The following is a 20247-nucleotide window of genomic DNA, read 5'->3' as shown; positions in this document are numbered from 1 at the left end:
CTCGGTGCGTCTCCAAGTGGTTCACACCTCGCTCCTTCCGCCCAGGATGGGGTTCTCTGCTGGTCTTCCCATCTCGATAAAGGGCACCTCCACCTGAGTGCCACCTCAGCTCAAAACCTCAACTTCACCCTGAACTCCTTTTGCTCTCTCTCAACCTCAACGCACCACGTCCCTGGTCCTCCCTATACGTCCTCAGAAAAGAAACTCACACCCACCCTGCTTCTCTTCACCTTTGCTTCACGGCCCCAGTTCTCGCCCTTCAGTTTACACAGTCACCTTCCTGACAAGTCCAACGATGACCCTTCTCCACCTCACAGCCCACGGGGTCCTGGATGATCCCACTGCCTTCCAACGTCCCTGGCCTCTTCTCTGAGCGCTGCCCCCTCTCGCTTCCAGTGCCACGCACTCCTCCCAGATGGAGGTACGTGCAGTCTTGTCCTGTCCCCCAGGCGGCTCCCTCCACCCGTCTGAAGGCTCAGTTCTTCCAGAAGACCCTTGCAAAGCCCATACAAGGGTTCTGTTCTCAGCCCTGGGCACTTTGTGTCACCTGACAGGGGACTGCTGGCTGTGTGCACCCCCCACTTCTCTGCACAAGACAGATAAGGGCAGGAAGGGCACACGGGAGAGCGAGCTGACGTCACAGGAAAACCGACTGTTTCCTTGTCTCCATCCTCCAGATCTATCTTCTCCAGATTGTTTTCTTACAATCTACCTTTCAGTGTTTGCAAAATGGAAATATCTATCCATTTGACCAAAGGCAAAAATTATTATTTTATGACTATGTTTAACGTGTATCAGTGCAGGGAGAGAGTCTGGCCTTGTAGTTAGATGAACTTGGTCCACAGAGTGCTCCGCCGCTAACTAGCTGTGTGACCTTGGTCAAGGTATAACATGTCCTGATGCTCGGTTTCTCTCATTGGGTTGTAGTTAAACTAAGTAAAGCAACCAGTGTAAGTACCAGATATTATCATAGGAATAAAGTGTTTATAGAAAGCTCTCAAGACCAGGTTCTAGTCCATGAGATCAAGTATGAGTTAAATCCCAAGTTCCATGAAACCATCATGATGGCATCCCCATTTGTACTTGATAAGAGGCACAGGCCAATGAACAGATGGGTTAAAGTGGCAAAGCTGGGGGATACTTGGAAGATAAGGAGTCATTCCGGAGAAGAGAAACCCAGCACACACAGCAGTGGCTTTGCCCAATCTGCTGGGAAGAGCAAGAGGAGAGTGGGGAATCCGGAGAGACTCACCTTTGGTCTCACAGATCATCACGTTGCTGAACTCGCTCTCCCCTCCTTCGTTGAAGCACTGCATCTTAATGTCATAGGAGGTCTCTGGCTGGAGGTGGCTGATGGAATGCCAGTATCGATCCCCTGGGGGAAGAGACCGAGAGAGTCAGACGTGGTGATCACGCACGTGTTTGCTCGCTCCCCACTGGAGGAGGTGTTCTGGATGCCCATCCATGGCCCTGTTGTGCCATCACCCTGGGAAGGAAGCATGAGGGCCTAGGAACCCAGTGACCCCAAGTATATCATGAAAGAGCCAACACTACGGGCATGCTAGCCCAGGTTTTCTCCTTTCACCAGCTTCTGGCTCCCCTGACAACAGGGGGAAAACCTCACAAGGGTTTCTCACCTTCCACCATATCCTTCTTGTAGTCACTGTCGTTGTCACTATCTGTGGGTCGGTAATAGATATAGAAGCCGTGGATTGGAGTGTTGTTGTTACTTGCTGGGATATACTGCAGGGAATAAAGAAGAAACAAGTTGACAATGGAGCACAGAGAAACCATCATGTGAGCAGAACCACTGGTGGATGGAAATGTCACCCAGCCTAGAGTTCAAAATCCACTGGGGACCCAGACATTTCTGATGATCTCCAGGCTCTCTGGACAATAACATAGAGATTACTGGTTATTTTACGTAGCCTAGGAGTCCCCAGCTTTTAGAGAAACAAACTCCCATTTCTTCAGAGCCCTCTGAAGCTTCCTGGGTATTGTGAGGGTGAGCCTCTCCGGCCCAATTCCCAGGAACACCTAAGGGGAGGTAGCTTAGGATGAGCCAAGGGAGAAAGGTGACTCCTTCCTGCCCGCAGTGCCGTCCCCTTCTGTCCAGCACACAGCTTAGTCCCGTCACTCCGCTGCCGGCTGCACCAGACCACTCACCATCCACTTGAGCATGATGGTGGTCTCGTTGACGGCATCAGTGAAGGTGATGTAAGGGCCTGCCACGGGCCTCTCGTACACTCGGCTGCTGTAGCCTGACACCATGTAGGGCCGGGAGGGGGCGCTGGGCTCGCTCTCCCCCAGCATGTTCAGAGCCCGGACTCGGAACTTGTAGGAGGTGCCTGGGGAGAGACACTCCCTGAACTGGGGGGCTGGGAGATACCACCTGCCTCCGGCTCAGCCCATGCAGGCTGAGGACCTAGAGGGGTCTTCTGGGCAGTCTTTCCCCAAAAGCAAGCCCTAAAGGACTCCAGAACTCCCACCCTCATCAGAAAAGAGCCAGGAGGTTGTTTGGGACTATTTATGGAGAGAGGGAGGCAGAAGTAGGGGCTTGTGGGGCTGAGGTAACACGACCAAGAATGGCCACGAGAGCCTGGTGGTGGGTGGGGGACAAGCAGAGAGAAGACCCTCCCAAAGCTTCCCCTCTCCTCCAGGGAGCTGGTGGCCACCAGGGGACCAGGGAGGGCAGTTGGCCAGGGCCCTACCTTTCTCTAGGCCTGTGATCTCCACTGAGAGCCGGGAGGGAGGGATGGCGCTGGTGGCTAGAATCCAGTCCCCCACTTTCTTCAGCTTCTTGTACTCCACACGGAAGGACTGGATGGGGAAGCCACCGTTCCCACGGGGAATCCAGGTCACATACACTGAAGTCTCAGAGGCCATGGAGATGGTGGGCCTGTCTGGAGCTTCTGGAGCTGGAGGAGACCATCCACGTGGCAGGAAGGAAGCGGGAGGGAGGAAGTGATGAGAGGGTGGTGGTAATGTGACTAGACTTGGCCTGCTCCCGACGGGAGCCAGCCCCACCCCACAGCCCTCCACCCTGGTGGGAAGGGAGCCAGCCCCACCCCACAGCTCTGCACCCCTGCGGGCTGCATCAGATCCCAGGGCTCCCCAGGTCACTGTCTAGGGAGGAGCTCTTGAAAAGTTCCAGTCCATTCTCTCTTCCTGTGGTCAACCGGGGAGAGGCCGGGAGTAGGTCGCAAGGACTCCCAGGCCCCACTCACTGCAGCAGTGAGCCTTCTGAGGCAGTGGCCCTGGGCCCCGGCCCGCGGGGCTGCTGAGGGCTTACGGGACAGGCGGCTGTGGTCCGGCTGGCTGCTGCTCTGGGGTCTCTCTCCAGGGTCATCCCTCTGGATCTGCTGCTCCTTGCTGGCCACGATTTCAGGTTTGGGCCGTCGTCCTGGGTAGAAATGGGTTGAGATAGCACAAGAGAGAATGTGCGTTAGGGCTCTCCTTCCATAGTCTTTTCTGCCTGAAGTTCTACCAGGGTGTCTGACAAGACCATGCAGATAACAGAGGGCATTAGAAGCGTGGTCTGATTTTTAGCTCCATTTGATGGGCATGGAATTGCACATGGCCCCCAAGTGCGAAGGGGGCGAAGGAATGCCAGAGGCCAGCTGGTGCCTCTCCTGACGGGAGGTGGGACCGCAGCCTCGACAGGGCACACAGACCACAGGGAGGCAGAAGCCAGAAGGAAGACAAAGTTCAAGGTGAACAGCTGGAGCAAGGTGAACAGGGCTTCCACCTGACCTTGTAGGACTGCTCGGGCCCATGGAGACCCTAAGCCAGGGAATACTGGACACTTACCAGTTCGGAAGGTGACCATAGCCGTCTGGCCTTCGCCTGCACAGTTGTAGGCCGCCATCTCCACCTCATACAAGCTCCCAGGGTCTAGTCTGGTGAGGGTCAGGCGGTGTTGGCTGGCTGGAATGCCAGAGATGGTCCAGTCATCAGAGGAGTTGGTGACCTGCTAGAGAAGGTGGCTGGTATAAGGACCAGCCTCTTGCATGGAACTATAAGTGGCCATGGCTTACAAGGAAAGCAGAGTTGAGCCCAAGAAGGCAGAAGAAAGGGAGGGAGATGGGCCAGGTTGGTGGGGAGATTGGCCCTACAGAAGGCAGACTGGTCCTGCAAGCCCAGGACATCGTCCTTGCTGGGCCAGGAAAGCCAGGCTCCTGGATCCCTCATCTAACCATTTCATGAAAGAAAACTCAGTGGGGAGGAGCAAAACGCCCGAATGACACTACTCAGAGTTTCTCCAAAGGCCTCTCCCCCTTTCTAAAAACATCCCCATTTAACTTCTTTCTCCTTGATCTGCTGAAACCAAACAGTACCCTCATATTCTAATGAGATGACAATGAGAACGATAAAAATAGCACCAGTGGAAACGGCCACATTTGCTGAGTGCTAGGATGTGCTGGGGCTTCCCTGGTGGCTCAGATGGTAAAGAATCTGCCTGCGATGTGGGAAGCCTGTGTTCAGTCCTTGGATTGGGACAATCCCCTGGAGAAGGCAATGGCAGCCCACTCTGGTCGTCTTGCCTGGAGAATCCCCATGGACAGAGGAGCCTGGTGGGCTACGATCCATGGGGTTGCAAAGAGTCAGAAATGACTGAGTGACTAACACTAACTTCTATGTGCTACAACACATGGTTACGTGCACCATAAAGCATGTTACATGCACCATAGTGCATTTCCATGACAGCAGTCCAAGAGACGGGTGTTAATACCGTTCCCACCTCACAAGCAGGGAGGCTAAGGCTTAGAGGGACAAGTGACTTGCCTAAGACCACATCACTAGTGAGTGCAGAACTCCAGAAAACAAGCTCATAAACGTCACCTACCCTAGAAAGTCTGGGAGCTAGACTGGTCCTGGATTCACACCCGAGCTGTGTCTCAAACCTCACACGGATTACCAGCTGGGTGAAACCCTGAGCAACTTCCCTAATCTTCCCGACCCCTGCGCTTTTCAGGCCTTAAATGAAGCAAGTTAAATCTCTCAGCCTATTCTGAAGGTTAAACCCGGTGACTCACTGAAGCTGGCACACAGCAGGTTCTCAACAAGTACCTGTCCTCCCCTTCCTCCCTCAGTGAGGATTTCAACCCTCTTTTTTTCTACTCCTGCCCTCAGGCCTAGATCAGAACTTAAAAACCATGGATGAACCATAACCACCACAGATTACTCTTTAATGGCTTCAATTTCCTAGCTCTGTAAAGAAAAAAAATCAAGGAGCTCCAGACTTCTGGATAGGCGTGGCCGAGAGGCTGTTTCCCCCTCCCCTACCCCACCTTTGAGGACACAGCCTTCCCGCCAACTGTGCACATCTCCAAGAGCCTGCTGGGGCCTGAAGCTTTGGTCTGCTGAAGGAATTAAACAGCTGGTAGGAAAAGCTCTTATCCCCAAGCAGAATATTCCAAAGTAGAACAAAACCTACTATTCAAAGGCCAGGGATGGTCTGGGCTCATTCATGTCAGGCTTCCAGGATTTGTTCCAAGGGGAGAGGTTTTTACAAACTGAGAATCCCCAATGGTGCTGGAAACCCAAACACAGTAGCCCAGGGTCTGCAGATGCACCAGGAAATGAAAACTGGCTTCATGTATGTGAAAAAGTGAAAATGAGATGAATGACTCCCAGGCTCCAGCAAGAGAGGGGGCTGAAAAAATACAACCCAAAGGCTGATTTTTGCTTTCAAAGTCCTTTCCTGTGTGATGATCTTTATGACAAGTTAGTCCCTCAAGAAGAAACTGCTTTCAAAACATAACTGTGCCTTGGCAATGTCCACCTAACAGTTCCAAGTGCCCCACAGGCCAGATCCCGACAGGAGCCAGGCCCAGCGGGGCCCTGTCCTCTTACTTCCCCTGTGCCCCTTCTCCCTGGGCCTCCCAGTGCTGGCCTCACTTCACTGGGCTCAGAAATGAAAATAAGAAATGGAATGGCAATTAGTCACTGTCATGCACACTGAGAGGGTGAATGCGGCCTCAGCCTGGTGTTTCCGGATCACCTCGTGTGGCCTCTGCCAGCCTGCCTCTTGGGGAGGCGGTTTTACGGCCACCTATTGGCCCGAAAAATATTATTCTTGCTGTCATGCTGGTTCTTGTCTCCTGGGGACCATGAGCATTTGGCCTGCCCTGATCTTTGTCTCAAACTCTGAGATAGAGGTGTCCAGGTACATGGGGAAATAAGGATTAGGACCATAACCCGCGCTCAACAATACTGCTTTTTGTTAAAAACTCATCTACCCCCTCTGCTAGCTGCCTATGAGGAGGCCAGCAGGCCAAGGGTTAATGAGAAACTGCCTCCTCTCACCCCCACCTAGGAGGCAGCCTGACCACAGGTGCCTCTGTGGACAGGTCCTGACCAGAGGTCTCCAAGAGAGCATGGAAAGGGTGAGAAGAGAGCAACGGAGCTGCCGGGGCCCAGAGCAGGAGCCCAGCTTCTGCAGAGCCTGCACTGTTCCCTGGGGAAAAGTGGTTTCATTTGGTTTTGGAGAGGGAGGAAAGTTGATAAATGTTTTCAGTTCCACAGTCATTTATCTTCCATATTTTCTACCAAGTACAACTAGCACTTTTATAAGCAACAAATAAATGCGTAATAAAATCTAGCATTTATGATACATTAGAAAGTGAAAGTGAAGTTGCTCAGTCATCTCCGACTCTTTGCGACCCCATGGACTGTAGCCTACCAGGCTCCTCAGTCCATGGAATTTTCCAGGCAAGAATACTGGAGTGGGTTGCCATTTCCTTCTCCAGGGGATCTTCCCAACTCAGGGATTGAGCTCCGGTTTCCCGCATTGCAGGCAGACACTTACCGTCTGAGCCACCAGGGAAGCACTGCTTATCAAATAAGATTTTTAAAAACCCTTTAAGGACAATAGTTTTCTACTGTCTAATGGCCTTGGGCCTCTGGTGGTTCAGATGGTAAAGAATCCACCTTCAATGCAGGAGACCGGGGTTTGATCCCTGGGTCAGGAAGATCCCCTGGAGAAGGAAATGGCAACCTGCTCCAGTATTCTTGCCTGGGGAAATCCTATAGACAGAGGAGCCTGGTGGGCTACAGTCCATGGGGTTGCAAAGAGTCCGACATGACTGAGGGACTAATACTTTCACACTTTTCAATGGCCTTAGGAAGAAAACAGCATGCACCTGGGATAAACAGAAATGTTTCCCAGGATATTTTCTTAAAGGAAATGTCCTTCTCCCCTGGGAGCAGCAGGTGAGAGTGTAAGCCCTGAACAAGGGTGGCAGCCTGGGGGCCCCATCCTGTCTCAGAGGGCACAGTGTTTAAGAAGACAGGAGGGCCCAGTTCTGTCCCTGATCCCATCAGACCCAGAGATTCCCTCCTTGACAGCCCCCAAAACATCCACCTGGACAGACTTCCTTCTGTCAACGAGAAATAGCTGAGGTCTGAACACCACGATGTGTTTTTCAGCTCAAATGCCTGCTTGCCAAACCTGAGCTGTAAGGAGTCCTGAGAACTGAGGCAGCATTTTGTAGCCCTCAGAGAAAACACTTGTTCACAAATATTTGTTTTCCTGGCTCCAAAGCTAGCTTGCCATGCCCGAGTTCCTGCAGGTATGTACCCAGCAGAGCTTCCTTAGATTAAACAACAAGACATCAACAACAAACGGCAGAGGAGAGGAGGGGGATGGTTAGCAGGAAGTCTATGAACTCTCCTTGGGACTGGAAGCTGGTTGGCGGGCCTGAGACCTAGAGGCACACCCATGGCTTCTTCCTGAGCCTCTTAGGGCCCCGGCAGCCAACTCACAGCCAGCTTCCTGGGAGGTGGTAGGAAAGTACGCTGGAGGGCACAGAGGTTGGGATCAGCCTTGGAGACCACCTGCAGGCTTCAGGAGTTCTGTGGGAGATGGGCAGGGTGCAGATACCCCAGCCAGCCTCATAGCGAAGTAGCCACAACACCCGATGTCATACCTTGCGGTGTTTCACCACATAGTAGAGGACCGGTGCTCGGCTGCTGCCTTCATGCCGAGGCCGCCACACCAGCTCGTACGAGTCAGTCTTGGACGTGCGGGGTGAGCTGAGGATGATGGGTGCCTCGGCGGGGGCCACCGGCCCCTGATCCCTGGGGCACTGTGGGGAGGCTGGCTGCTCTGATGCCTGGGGCCTCAATAGCCCTGGGTGGCCCTTGGGCGTTTGGTCGGGGCCGCCAGGTCTGGAGGGTGGCACTGGAGGTGTGACAGTGGCTGACTGAGCATCCCACCATGGTCTCAGGGTGGTACCTGGAAGATGAGCAGTGGGGAGAAGATAGGGACAAGCAGTTAGTCCCCTGGCTGCTTGCTCAGCCGTCCCCCCACAGAGAAAATGGGGAGAGAAGTCAGAGGGAAGAGATGCTAGGGCAAGAAGAGCCCTGGGCTGGGGACCTGAGGTGACATCAGTCCCCTCAATACTCTGCCAGGCTCTGTGGGGACAGAGGGCTGTGCCCCTGCCTGCCAGGGTGGAAATGCAGCCTGAGGGCCCCTCCCAGGTTTCCTGCCACCAGCCCGTTTTCCTGAGTTCACGTGTGTCTTTGGCTGAACTATCTCAATTTGCTCTCAAGGTGCTAGGAGCCCTTTCTCATATCTGTGTGTGTGTGTTGGGGGGGGTGGTATGGAGACATGTCCCCCTCTCACTGGGGGATCTGTACCATGGCACAGAGTGGGCCTCTTCCTGCTCCACTGTGGGGACCTGGAGATGTGAGCTATGAATGTAAATGTGTCTGAGACTCTCAGAGGCAGGAGGGGCCTCACTCCCTTCAGGAAGGGTCCACGGACTCTGCCAACACTAGCTTCTGTGTTGCCCTATACCAAGATCACAGGTGTGAAGCTCTGTACCAAGTTCACAAGATAAAAATCTCTGGAAGTGACCAAGCTCCATAGCAACTGTTGCCGTGGGCCTCTGGATCTAAACCCGCCAGTTCCCTGACCCCATATTAGGTAAAATACCCACCCTATTATCCATCCTAGCATCCTAACCAATCACCTAATGCCACCATTGCAGTAGGAATTTTCTGTCTTGAGGCTATAAAAGTTGGCAACTAGCCTGTGAAAGGATTCCCCACTGTTCTAACAGCATCTCCCACTCTTGTAAACTTTAGTCTCTTTTGTTTCTGCCTCATGTCCAGAAATTCTTTTCCAACCTGCACACGGACCATGACAGTTTTTATTACCTGACCTCCTGCACCACAGGAGGTTGGCTCCTGATAATGCTGACTCAGCATTATTCCTGGTTGTATTTTTCTCCAGTTGATTCTTCAGTAAGTTTTATTTCCTTCCTAGGAAAGTTCTTGAGGGCAGGGTCTTTATTACATTTCTCTGCATCCCCCACACTGCCTAGACCAGTGCTGAGTAAACAGCAGCTCAATCTATGTAGACCAGAACGTACTAGCCTGTTACTTATATGGAGATGCTTGGCCTTTGCCAAGCAATTATTAAAATTACGATCTATGCAGGTGTCAACTGAAATGAATCAAGCTAAGAAAGACAGACGTGCTTTGCTTTGTGTTAGAACAGTGGTTATCAAACTGGGTTCTATGGAACTCTAGGAACTCAAGAGATTCTGAAAACTAAAAGTTTTTTTTTTTTTAATACAGTATTTAAATGGGTTATTTGCACTGCTGAAAATCTGCACTTCTGACTTATTAATAAGTTAATGTAAATTTGAATTTAACTGTGTTAGTTGCTCAGTCGTGTCCAACTCTGTGACAATGACTGAACAACTAATATTATTAGTTGTAAGTTCAAATTTATATTAACTTACTAACAAGTCAGAAGTGCAGATTTTCAGTAGTACAAATGAACCATTTATATATTATATTTAAAGCCATTTTTATTTATTGTATACACAGGGGTTTTAACTTGGATTTAAGTTCTGTAAATGTTCAGCTGGTGTCCCAGTCCAGTGGATTGCACTCACCTGGCCTGGTGGTCTTCAGCTGGACCACAGCGTGGGCGCTCCCAACTTCATTCTCCGCCATGCACTGGTAGACACCTTCATCCTCGGGCCCCATGCTGACCACCCGCAAGGCCCGACGGGACAGTCGGAGGCGCTGGCTGGAGGTGAGGGGCACAGCGTTCCTCAGCCACAGTACGGAAGGTGGGGGGTTCCCACGCACCTCACAGGTGAGCTTGGCGCTCTGGCCCCAAGGGATGACCAGCTGGGACAGCTCCATGGTGACCTCGGGGGGTTCTGCCAAGAAACCAGAGCAGAGGTAAGGAAGGCAGAGTCCTTCAACCCAGGCGCAGACAGGCTAGGGAGGGGACCGCTGTGGGGAAAGCGTCGCTCCTTCCCCATGACACTCGTAGAGGAGAGGAAAGGCCCCACATCTCCTCCATCAGAGTCACAGCTGGGAAGGACTGCCAGCCCCTACATCCTGGTCCCTGGGAGCCAAGGCCTCTTATGCTCTCAGTTCTTCCCCACTCACTCACTCGGCATGTGATCTCTCAAAAGGCATGTAACCCTGTCTGAACCTTGCTTATGAGCTTCTAGCGAGGCTATGCAGATAAGAGATGGCCAAGGAGGAGGAGGTCTGCAGGAGGCACTCACCGAACACCTGGACGTTGTAGAGGATGACTGCGGCCCCAGGCTCCCCAACCCCGTTGTCGGCCATGCAGCGGTAGGTGCCCGAGTCTTCCTCGCTGGTGGTATCGATGAGGAGGTTGCTCAACAGGAAGCGTGTCTTGTTGTAGCTGGCAACACTGGAGCCATCCTTGGCCCAGGTAACCCTTGGGGGTGGGATCCCGCTGGCCACACACTCCAGGATGAGACTCTGGCCTTTGGTGACAACAATGGTCTGGGCCTCTGGTGGGTAGATGATGCGGGCAGCCTCGGCAGTGGAGCCTGGAGGGGCGAGGAGAGAAAGGACCGTGTGTGGGACCAGGATGGGGTGCAGAGGATCCCCCCCACCCTGCTTCAGGTAGCCCAACCCCAGGACGCAGCCTGGAGGGTTGGAACTGGAATCAAACAGCCTGGTGGGGAGCATCCTGCTGGGCTGAGTGGGACAGATCTTTAAAGCTATGGTTTGTGCGTGTGCTAAGTTGCTTTAGTTGTGTCCGACTCTTTGCAACCCTATGGACTACAGCCCGCCAGGCTCCTCATTCCATGGGATTCTCCAGGCAAGAATACTGGAGTGGTTTATCATGCTCTCCTCCAGGGGATCTTCCTGACCCAGGGATGAAACCTGCGTCTCTTATGTCTCCTACACTGGCAGACAGGTTCTTTACCACTAGTGCCACCTGGGAAACACTTTCTGGTTTAAAGATACGCATTTTTCATATCCAAAAGCTGATCAAGTATTTCATCAGGTGCTCGGCTGAGGAGGCAGAGAGCTTTATTTAATGTGAGGTAGAAACTGCACAGAACTGATGGAGAGGAGTGCTGCTCTCCTACACCGGACCTTCTTCAGAACCCCACAAGAAGCACACTCTGTGATATTTCTTTATACACCAACCAAGGGCAGCTTCAGTGTTTGTTAAGATCTGAAACTTACACAGCTGGGAGTCCCTCTTGAAGAAAAACACAGTATTACAGATACAAAACTGGGTGAGCAAGGACCCATTGAAGCTTTGCTTCATTAGCTTCATGAATCTGCCACTGGTGCCAATTCTAAACTCTAACTCCACATAAGATGTCACTCTACTGAACACATGGGAACCTGAAAAAGCGCCTGCCGCACAGGACTCGCTCAGCCAAGGCAGCCGCTGTTCTCACAGAAATGGAGAGCGACACGGGCCTCCAGGGACTGTCCCGAGAGAGATGCTGGGCGCTTCTGCAGTGCAGACAGAAGAATGCAAAGCACGCCCGGTGGCCTCACACAGGCACAAACGCTCCTGTCATTTGTCCCGCCCCAGAACACACATCCCAACCCGTGCCCCTCCTCTAAAAGTACCACAGCGGAGGAAAGCTCTCAAAAGGCAGGAGTCAGACGACGTCCCTCACAGGGCGCTGACACGACCAGTGAGCTTGGCCACCCGCGGCCCCTTGACAAGCCCGAGGGCCACGTGCAGAGAGAGGCTGGCTAAAGGAGGGACCTCCCACCGCCGCAGAATCCCAGATGTCCCACCAGCCGCTCCCGCCCCCATCCGCGAGACCCGCCTCTTACGGCGCACGCGCAGCCTGTCGCTGGAGCCTGCGGTCTTCACTTCCTGCGTCACCGGGTTATAGGCGGCGCACTTGTACATCCCCTCGTCCTCCTGGCTGGCGTTCACGATCTGGAGGTTCCCCGACGGCATGATCAGGTAGTTGTCTGAGGAGAGGACAGGGCAGGGGCGTAGGGGGGCAGGGGGTGAGTGTGGGCCCAGAACAGTGCACCCAGCAGCCCCCGCAAAGGTTCGGGCAGGTAGGGCAGAAGCCAGGAGCTGACCCGCGTCCCAACAAGTCCAAACTGAAACCGCTACTCTCCCCATGAAACCTCACACCAAGGGGTACAGAAGTGCCAGGAGTGCCACTACACAGCCAGCTAACAAACTGGCTGGCTGACACCCCACCACCACCCTGAGTTTGTACACAGGCCTGTGGAGGAGCATTTCTTATTTTCAAGGGTGCTCAAGAAGCACGGAAAGGAAGCAGGATTGGGGATCTGCCAAACACTAACTGTGTGATCTTGGGCAGGTTAATTAGCCTCCCAGATCCTGTTTCTTCACTGGTAAGATGGCATGATGTATGCTGCCTCCGAGACTCTTGTTAGGACCGAGGCCATGCTGCGTACACGGGAGATGAGCTGATCACTCCTCCAAGCCACCAGGAAGGAGGGAATTGCCTTCAGAATTTCCCATCAGTCTTTGTCATGGTCACAACTCTGAGCCATTTCTTACTGCTGAACTTCTACAGCCAAGGAGGAATATTTTAATCCCCAACCCTAGCCCTCTCCATGAATACCATGGAAGCCCTTCCCTCGGCATCACTGGCCTGCTAGGCTCTGTCTGCTTTTGCATCAGTGTGTCACAGGGGTGGGTCCCAGGGCTGAGTTCAGCTTCTGTCCTCAGGGGACAGATTCATAGTATCTGCACACCTGGCAACTAGGATAGTGTTTGACATCCTGACAGGCAAAGCATTGGTCATCAGCTCTGAGCTTTCTGGTGGCCTGCCCTTGACCATCTGGATGTCCCTGCAATCTGGCTTGTTGAGTCTGGTGCCTGCCTATCACTGGGCTGCCCCAGGTGTGAGCTGCTTAAGTAAATACCAAATAGGAAGGAAAAAGCCCTTGATTCTTGTGGGATGGGCAGGCCTCCTCCAGGGGCCACCACCAGGGACAGTAGACATTCATACTCTAATCTCTGGTTATTTCTGATGAGTGGCAGGATAGACTTTTGATCTTTTAAAAAATACTTTTTTTGTATTTTCTATAGTAAACATATAACCATAAAGTTTCATAACCAGAAAGTTAACAAAAATATTTAAAAATCTCTAGGACATTTTAAAAGGTATACATTTTGAGGTGTAGGGTCCAGCCACAGGGTCTACTTGGCCTTAAGTGCAGGTCATCTGTGGGAGGAAGTGCCCTGTGGGCACTCTGCTGATGAACACTCAGTCTCCCCTGGACCAGCTGTCATGCCCACTGTGGCCTGAGCAGGAAGCTGTGATGGCTGCAACACCAGGAAGATGGGGAGAGGGAAAACCTCAGATTCCTCTAGAGAGACTGCTCTACTGTGCAGGGAAGAGCCCCACCTCCCACCAGGGAGCCCACAGCTCTAGGAACATCTGGCTCATCAGGCAGCCTTCCAGTGCGCGCCTGGTGGCAGGAAGATGGCATGGGGAGGGACTGGAACTCCGAGCTGAGAGCTCTGATCCAGTGGCAACAGCTCAGCAACATCTGGCAGGGCCTCAAAGGATGAGGAGATTCCTTGTGATAGATTCAGGGGACCTCCACCCTGAGGCCCTTCAGTATCCCGTAGAGCTGCATATTAGGGTTGCAGATGGCTGAGCAGCATGGGGAAGGTGCTGTGGGGCATTGACAGGGTTTGGGAGGCACTGTAGAGGCACCAACTTCCCTCCTGGCCCCGACCTCCAGGCTCCTGCTTGTTTACTCACCTCGGGAGGCCTCCAGCCACTCCTGTTTGACACTGTACCGGACCTGGGCTTTTGGATGGCTCTCGGGAAGGTGGCAGGCGATGACTGCTGTGTTCCCCTCATCGACTTCAATCACGTGCTGCACATCTAACTTGAAGTCCTGGAGATCTGTGGAGAGAAGAGAAGGGGCTGGTTGGGCCTAGATGGAAGAGAGAGGTGAACAGCGCACTGTATCAGGCTGGGCTTATGCCTCAGTGTCTTTAGTCGACAGCTGCAAGAACCTCACATGCTGAGGGGTCCTCTGGGGGTGCTCTGAGTCCTTCCTCCAGCCTTTTGTGGTCTAGAGTTGACAGGAGGGAATGTGTGGCTCACAGCACTGCATGTGAGTACAACTGGGTGTATATAAGCTGCTGGTGGGTGAGTGTAGAGAATTCCATCAAGTGGTGCCTGTGACATAGACCAGCCTCTTCTCTTATATTGACCTAAGGCAGCAAGGGGCCTAGGCCCATTGGCCCCACTGAACCTGGCTAGAAATGGGTCATGGTCAAGGCACAAATGTCCTGGCACAGCTCATGAAGACTGAAAGGAACAATGACAGAGAATGCTTATGTCTTTTTTCCAGTTCAGTCAAGAATAGCCTAATCAGACATCCACATCAAAAAGTGAAAGGCCTGAGATTCTGCTTGATAGCCAATCAGAGTTACAATCAGAAGGCTGATTCCTGCTATGCATAGCTTTGTGGTCCTCCCCCAGTATCCTTGGGGATTGGTTCCAGGTGCCCCAGTGGCTACTAAAATGGAGATACTCAAATCCCTTATATAAAATTGTGTTGTACAGTGCTTATAGTCGGTCTGCGTGACCTCGGGTTTCCCATCTGCAGAAACGAAGAGCCAGCAGTATGTCATGTCAGCTAATTCAGTCTCTGGGCTGGGGATGGAGATTGTGGATACCCAAAGGGTTTTCTAAGGCAAAGAGGAATGTCTCCAGTGGGGTTTAACGGCAGTGGAATGCGGGGGAACCGAGGTCCTGACACCAGGCTGCAGTCTCTTCTAACTTGCCTTGGTGGCAGGAAGATGGGATTTAAACTGGATTGGATGGAGATCCATCTGGAACAAAAGCAGGATATTTCCCAAACAATCCAACAGCCCACACAACAAAACTCTCTTTGTTTGAAGCCAAATCACTGATGTTGCTGAACAAAATGGGCTATTTGTGCAACAAAACCACATGCCAAATTCAGTTTTCAGGACTGTAGCTGAATTTAATTTAAGAGAGGAAATAAAACTAATAGAGAATAAGATAAGAGAGATGAAAATATTTACCCAGACACTCTCTCCACAAAGGTGCTTAGAAAGCCCTGGAGGCACCTTCTCTGAGTGCTGACCATACCACATTCTACTCAGCTCCTGAGAACTGATACCATCACAGTGTAACTGCAGTTCACAGCAAGACTCCACCTGCCTTTGTGGTTCGTTCCCAGACAAGGCAACAGCAGCAGTTGGGAGTCAGGTTTCTCACAGAAGACATGAAATAACTACCAAAAACAAACTACTGTCACCAAGGAAAGCCCTGTGATCACGGCACTCAGTGAGGTCATGAGGTTTCCCACTTAACGCAACTTTCTAGAAGCTCTCAGTCAAGTCGAGCCAGAGCAGCACAGGAAAGCCCTTTTATTTCTATGAAAGGATCATTGTCCCTTTGATGCCAGTATTCAGCTGTGAACCTTTTAGGGTCAGGGACCAAGTGTTGTTGTCTTGTCCTCTGGCCTAAGTAGATGCTCAGTGAACGCTAGATGACCAAATCAATGATTATCTTGGAGCTGGGCCCCTGCAGTCAGGTACAAGATGCCCATGCATGTTATTTGTGAACTCAGATTTTGTAGTTGAGCTGGGTTGACATTGTGAGCTCAAGGGCTTAGCACAACAAATTTTCCATCAGCTTTTTATCCAAGTGTGGCCAATCTTTATCTAAATGTGGATATTTTGAAAATGGAATGTTTCTTGAGTGTTTACTTCCAGGGTCACGGGAAAGAGGTAAAACAGGTCTAATATATGTGAGATAAGAAATACATGTTGTTAGGATAAATGGCAGCATAGAAGACCTTGAGCTCACCTCCTCCCACGAAAATACCAAAACCACACCTAACTGCTGAACAACCATTAATAAAAAAGTCTGGAACCTACCAAAAAAGATATTCTACATCCAAACACAAAGAAACCACCACAAGATGGTAGGAGGGACACACTTAAGATATAATTGAATCCCATATCCCCAAGGTGGGCGACCCACAAACTGGAGAATTATTATGTCAAAGAAATTCTCCTATCGGAGTGAGAGTAGAGAGTAGAGGCAGGCTCCCCAGCTTGCGAGGTCTGGTATGATGAGCAGGAGCCCCCAGAGCATTTGGCCTTGAAGGCCACTGGGGCTTAATCGCAGGAGTGCCACAGGACTGGGGGAAACTGAGATCCATTCATGGAGGGTGCATACAAGGTCTCATGCACACCAGAACCCAGGGCAAATGTAGTGACTTCATAGGCGCCTGGCCCAAATCTACCTGCTGGTCTTAGACGGTCTTCCAGGGAGGCAGGGGATGGCTGTGGCTCTCTCTTAGGACATAAAAGCTGGTGGCGAACATATCCAGGGGTACTCACCTGAAGGCTGACATCTTGTTGGGATATTAAAACTGGGACCTGACCCCACCCAACACTGTAGGCTTCAGTCCTGGGACACCTCACACCAAACAACCAACAGGCAGGCGGCCTAAAGACTTCCTGAGAGGCTTCCCTGGTGGTCCAATGGTTAAGAATCCACCTTGCAATGCAAGGGACACAGGTTGGATCCCTGGCTGGGGAATTAAGATCCCACATGCTTCAGAGCAACTACTGAGCCTGTGCCGCACAGAGTCTGTGCACTGTGTGGTCCCATATGACTCAACGAAGATCCTAGGCACTGCAACTAAGACCTGATGCAGCCAAATAAATAAATATTTGAAAATAAAGACTTCCTGAGCACACACCGCCTTTAAATATGGTCCTGACCCCCAGAGGGCCAAGAGCCAATTCCACCCACCAGTAGACAGGCACCAGCCCCTCCCACCAGGAAGCCTGCAGAAGCCTCTAGCCCAGAGTCAAACACTGGGAGGGCAGACACCAGAAAAGCAAGAAAAATACAATCACACAGCTTGTGGAACTGAGTCCGCAAACACAGGTCAGAACCTCCCCTGGGACCTGCTGGTCCCTGGCCACAGGATGACAAGAGGGGAGTGTAGGGCTGAGATACACAGGAATCCCCTATAGAGGGCCACTTCTCCAAGGTTGAGAGACATAACCTTCCACATACATACAAATACACACAGGAGTCCCCTACAGAGGGCCAATTACCCAAGGCTGAGAAACATAACCAACCTTCCACATACATACAAACACAGGAATCCCCTACAGAGAGCCAATTCTCCAAGGCTGAGAGACATAACTAACCTTCCACATACATACAAATACAGATACAAAATGCCATGACAGGAATATGTTCCAGAGAAGGAACAAGACAAAACCCAAGAACAACTGAGGGACGTGGAGACAAGCAGTCTACCAAGAAAGAGTTCAAAGCAATGACTCTAAAGATGATCCAAGAACTTGAGAAAAGAATGGATGAGAAGCTACAAGATGCTTTTCAACAAAGAAAGTATAAAGCACAACCAGAGTTGAAGAATACAATAACTGAAATGAAAATCTAGAAGAAATACATGCGGTTCGCCAAGTAGTGTGGTAAAAATGATGACAGAATGCGTGGTTCATCTCTGTAGCCCCATTTCACTTTCCAGGCTGAACACAAGTGGTTCCTATGGGTCAAGGTGAGATTTCTCATGGATTCCTTCCTTTGGGTGGGTGTGGAGCCTTCTGGGTTTTTACTCATCTCATCATTATTTAATTTTGTGTTGGTGATGGTGGTTTAGTCTCTTAATTTGTGTCCGACTCTTGCGACCCCATGGACTGTAGCCTGCTAGGCTCATCTGTCTGTGGGATTCTCCATGGACAGAATACTGGAGTGGGTTGCCATTTCCTTCTCCAGGGGACCTTCCCAACCCAGGAATCAAACTTGGGTCCCCTGCATTGCAGGCAGATTCTTTACCAACTGAGCTATGAGTGAAGCTGAGGGAAGCTAAATTGGTGATGTCCAACCCTAACTAAATTGCAAATTCCTAGTGGGCAGACTATCAATTTTCACTCCGTGCCCCAGCCCCAAGCCCCACTGCACAGTCTTCAGGAGGCACCACGTTCACTGAGTCCTTGTTGAATGAAGAGTTTGGAAGACGGTGCTCAAGGCCAGCTTTGTCAGCATGCAACCTGTGCAGCTGTGCCAGGCCCCTCATTTGGAAGAGGCCAACGCTTGGTTTAATGCTCTTCTATCACTGCCTTGAAATTTTAAATAACATTTGACCAAGGGACCTCATGTTTTCACATTGCACTGGGCCCCCCAAAATCCATAGCCCAGTCCTGGCTGAACCTCTCAGCCAAGAGAGTGGAGGCATTTTCTCTCAGCGAGGAGGGTGGTGGACTGCGGGAAAGGGTGGACAGCCTGTGCCCAGGGAGTTCTAGCTGGATGTTACTGCCTGCTTTTCATAAGCAAAGCACCTCAGCAATGCAAAAGCCTTAATCCTCAGCACAGGTACCTGCCAAGTCAGGAGACTCCCCACACAGAGAGCTGTGAGCATTGTGAGCCCAGGGGCATCTGGAAAATTCCTCAGTCACTGAGAAGCATGTCTCTTGCATGGTCTAATAAATCTAAAACTACTCCACCAAGAGTTTTTGAGTTTTTGTTTCACCCTCTCCTTTACTTCATTCCAAGAAAATCTGCCTCAAGCAAGAATATACTTAAGCCTAACAAAGCATTTTGCAAGAAAGATGTGAGTAACTGAAAGGAGTCTGGCATCAGAATGCCATTTCCAGCTTAGCCCTGGGCTCCTGCCCTCTGTAACAGAACTTATCTGTGCACAGAGCACACTCTCCTCCATGTACACACCTCACTGACTCAAGACTGGAAAATGCTACACACCCCTAAGCCCCTCTGGGGGCCTTCTGTGCACTCTGAGGATTCACTGCTGGGTTGGAAACAGTGGGCTGTGCAGTGAGGGAGGCACAAGCTGGGCACTGGTCAGCCGGGCAGCCCTTCTGTTCTGATGCCAACATATGCACAACAGCCCAGGCAGGCAGGACCCAAGACACCCCAGCTGGGTTTCTAGCTCCCCACAAGGGCCGACTGGCAGGCGAGCCTACTGGCTTCAAAACAAGCAAGCAGCAGTTGGGTCCCCGGCCCTGTCCTCCCCCCACCCCACACCCTGAGCTTAAGCTTTAGCTGTTGCTTCACTAGACAAATGCTCCCAATTTGGCTGGTGGAGCAAAAGTTGAATTTCACTAAGGGATCAAAGGCAGAGTAATGAAGTGATGAGCGATCTGAAACTCAGAGCACCCCCTTTTCTAGTACTTTTTGGGCAGGAAGGAGGCCAGGGAGGGGCAGAGGCTTCATGATCAATAACAGCTTAATCAGCCACCAGATGAGAGGCAGATGCAGAGATCTAGTTGGCTGCATATGAAGGAAACCAGCCTGTTCCCAGGCCCCTTTGTCTGCAAAGCTGGTTTCCTGGCGAGTCCCTGCACTGCTCAGAGCACTTCCCTGGGAATAAGGGGCAGGCCCTTCAGTTACAAATAGGGTTAGCAGGCCTCCAGCCGCATTGCAGAATGATGGATCAGGTTTCATGGGGGAAATGGTTTGACAGGACACCTGCCCTTGCCTGTTGGCTGGTGTGTTTGAGAAATCCATTAGAGGAATGTTTTTGCAGCTTTAATCCTCTTACCTTCCCTCAGACCCTTCTTTTGCATCCTCTCTGTGTATTCTTCCAGCTATTTTATTAACTTGTCTGCACTAATCAAATGCCGTGAGGCCCACTCTTGTCCCTCAGCTCTCAACAGGTCAGAAGCCCTGGTCTTTGGGGCCATCTCTTGAGTTTACAGACCTTCTTTATTAGTCCCAGAACTTTTTGCTTTCTGAGAAAGTCCTAGTATCTTAGGCTCCATATAGAACCCTGCCCAGCTCCCTGCCTTCTAAGCACTCAATTTCTTAACGGAACATTTATCTTCTGATAAGTCACTTCCAGAGGAGCTTTGATACACAGGTGACAGGGATCTGTTCGGATACAGTCATGGAATGTGCTCTGACATTTCTCTTCACATTCCCAGGGTACATCAGG

At 51.5% G+C, this 20247-nt stretch overlaps 1 protein-coding gene across 1 annotated transcript in view; it reads right to left on the bottom strand.

Moving 5' to 3' along the window:
- The window catches only part of BOC (BOC cell adhesion associated, oncogene regulated), a 74341-nt gene that overhangs the window by 4696 nt on the left and 49398 nt on the right, over positions 1-20247 (bottom strand). Inside the window, exons 5-15 of the mRNA XM_052637277.1 lie at positions 14025-14171; positions 12097-12240; positions 10542-10835; positions 9912-10184; positions 7932-8239; positions 3811-3970; positions 3293-3403; positions 2712-2918; positions 2167-2348; positions 1638-1743; positions 1253-1375 (exon numbers count right to left, since the gene is read on the bottom strand). Coding sequence (XP_052493237.1) covers positions 1253-1375; positions 1638-1743; positions 2167-2348; positions 2712-2918; positions 3293-3403; positions 3811-3970; positions 7932-8239; positions 9912-10184; positions 10542-10835; positions 12097-12240; positions 14025-14171 — 2055 coding nt within the window. The remainder of the gene's footprint in view (positions 1-1252; positions 1376-1637; positions 1744-2166; positions 2349-2711; positions 2919-3292; positions 3404-3810; positions 3971-7931; positions 8240-9911; positions 10185-10541; positions 10836-12096; positions 12241-14024; positions 14172-20247) is intronic.

Source organism: Budorcas taxicolor, chromosome 1 (genome assembly GCF_023091745.1).
Source record: "Budorcas taxicolor isolate Tak-1 chromosome 1, Takin1.1, whole genome shotgun sequence".
Classification (NCBI taxonomy): Eukaryota; Metazoa; Chordata; class Mammalia; order Artiodactyla; family Bovidae; genus Budorcas; species Budorcas taxicolor.
This window is presented reverse-complemented; position numbering and strand designations above follow the sequence as displayed.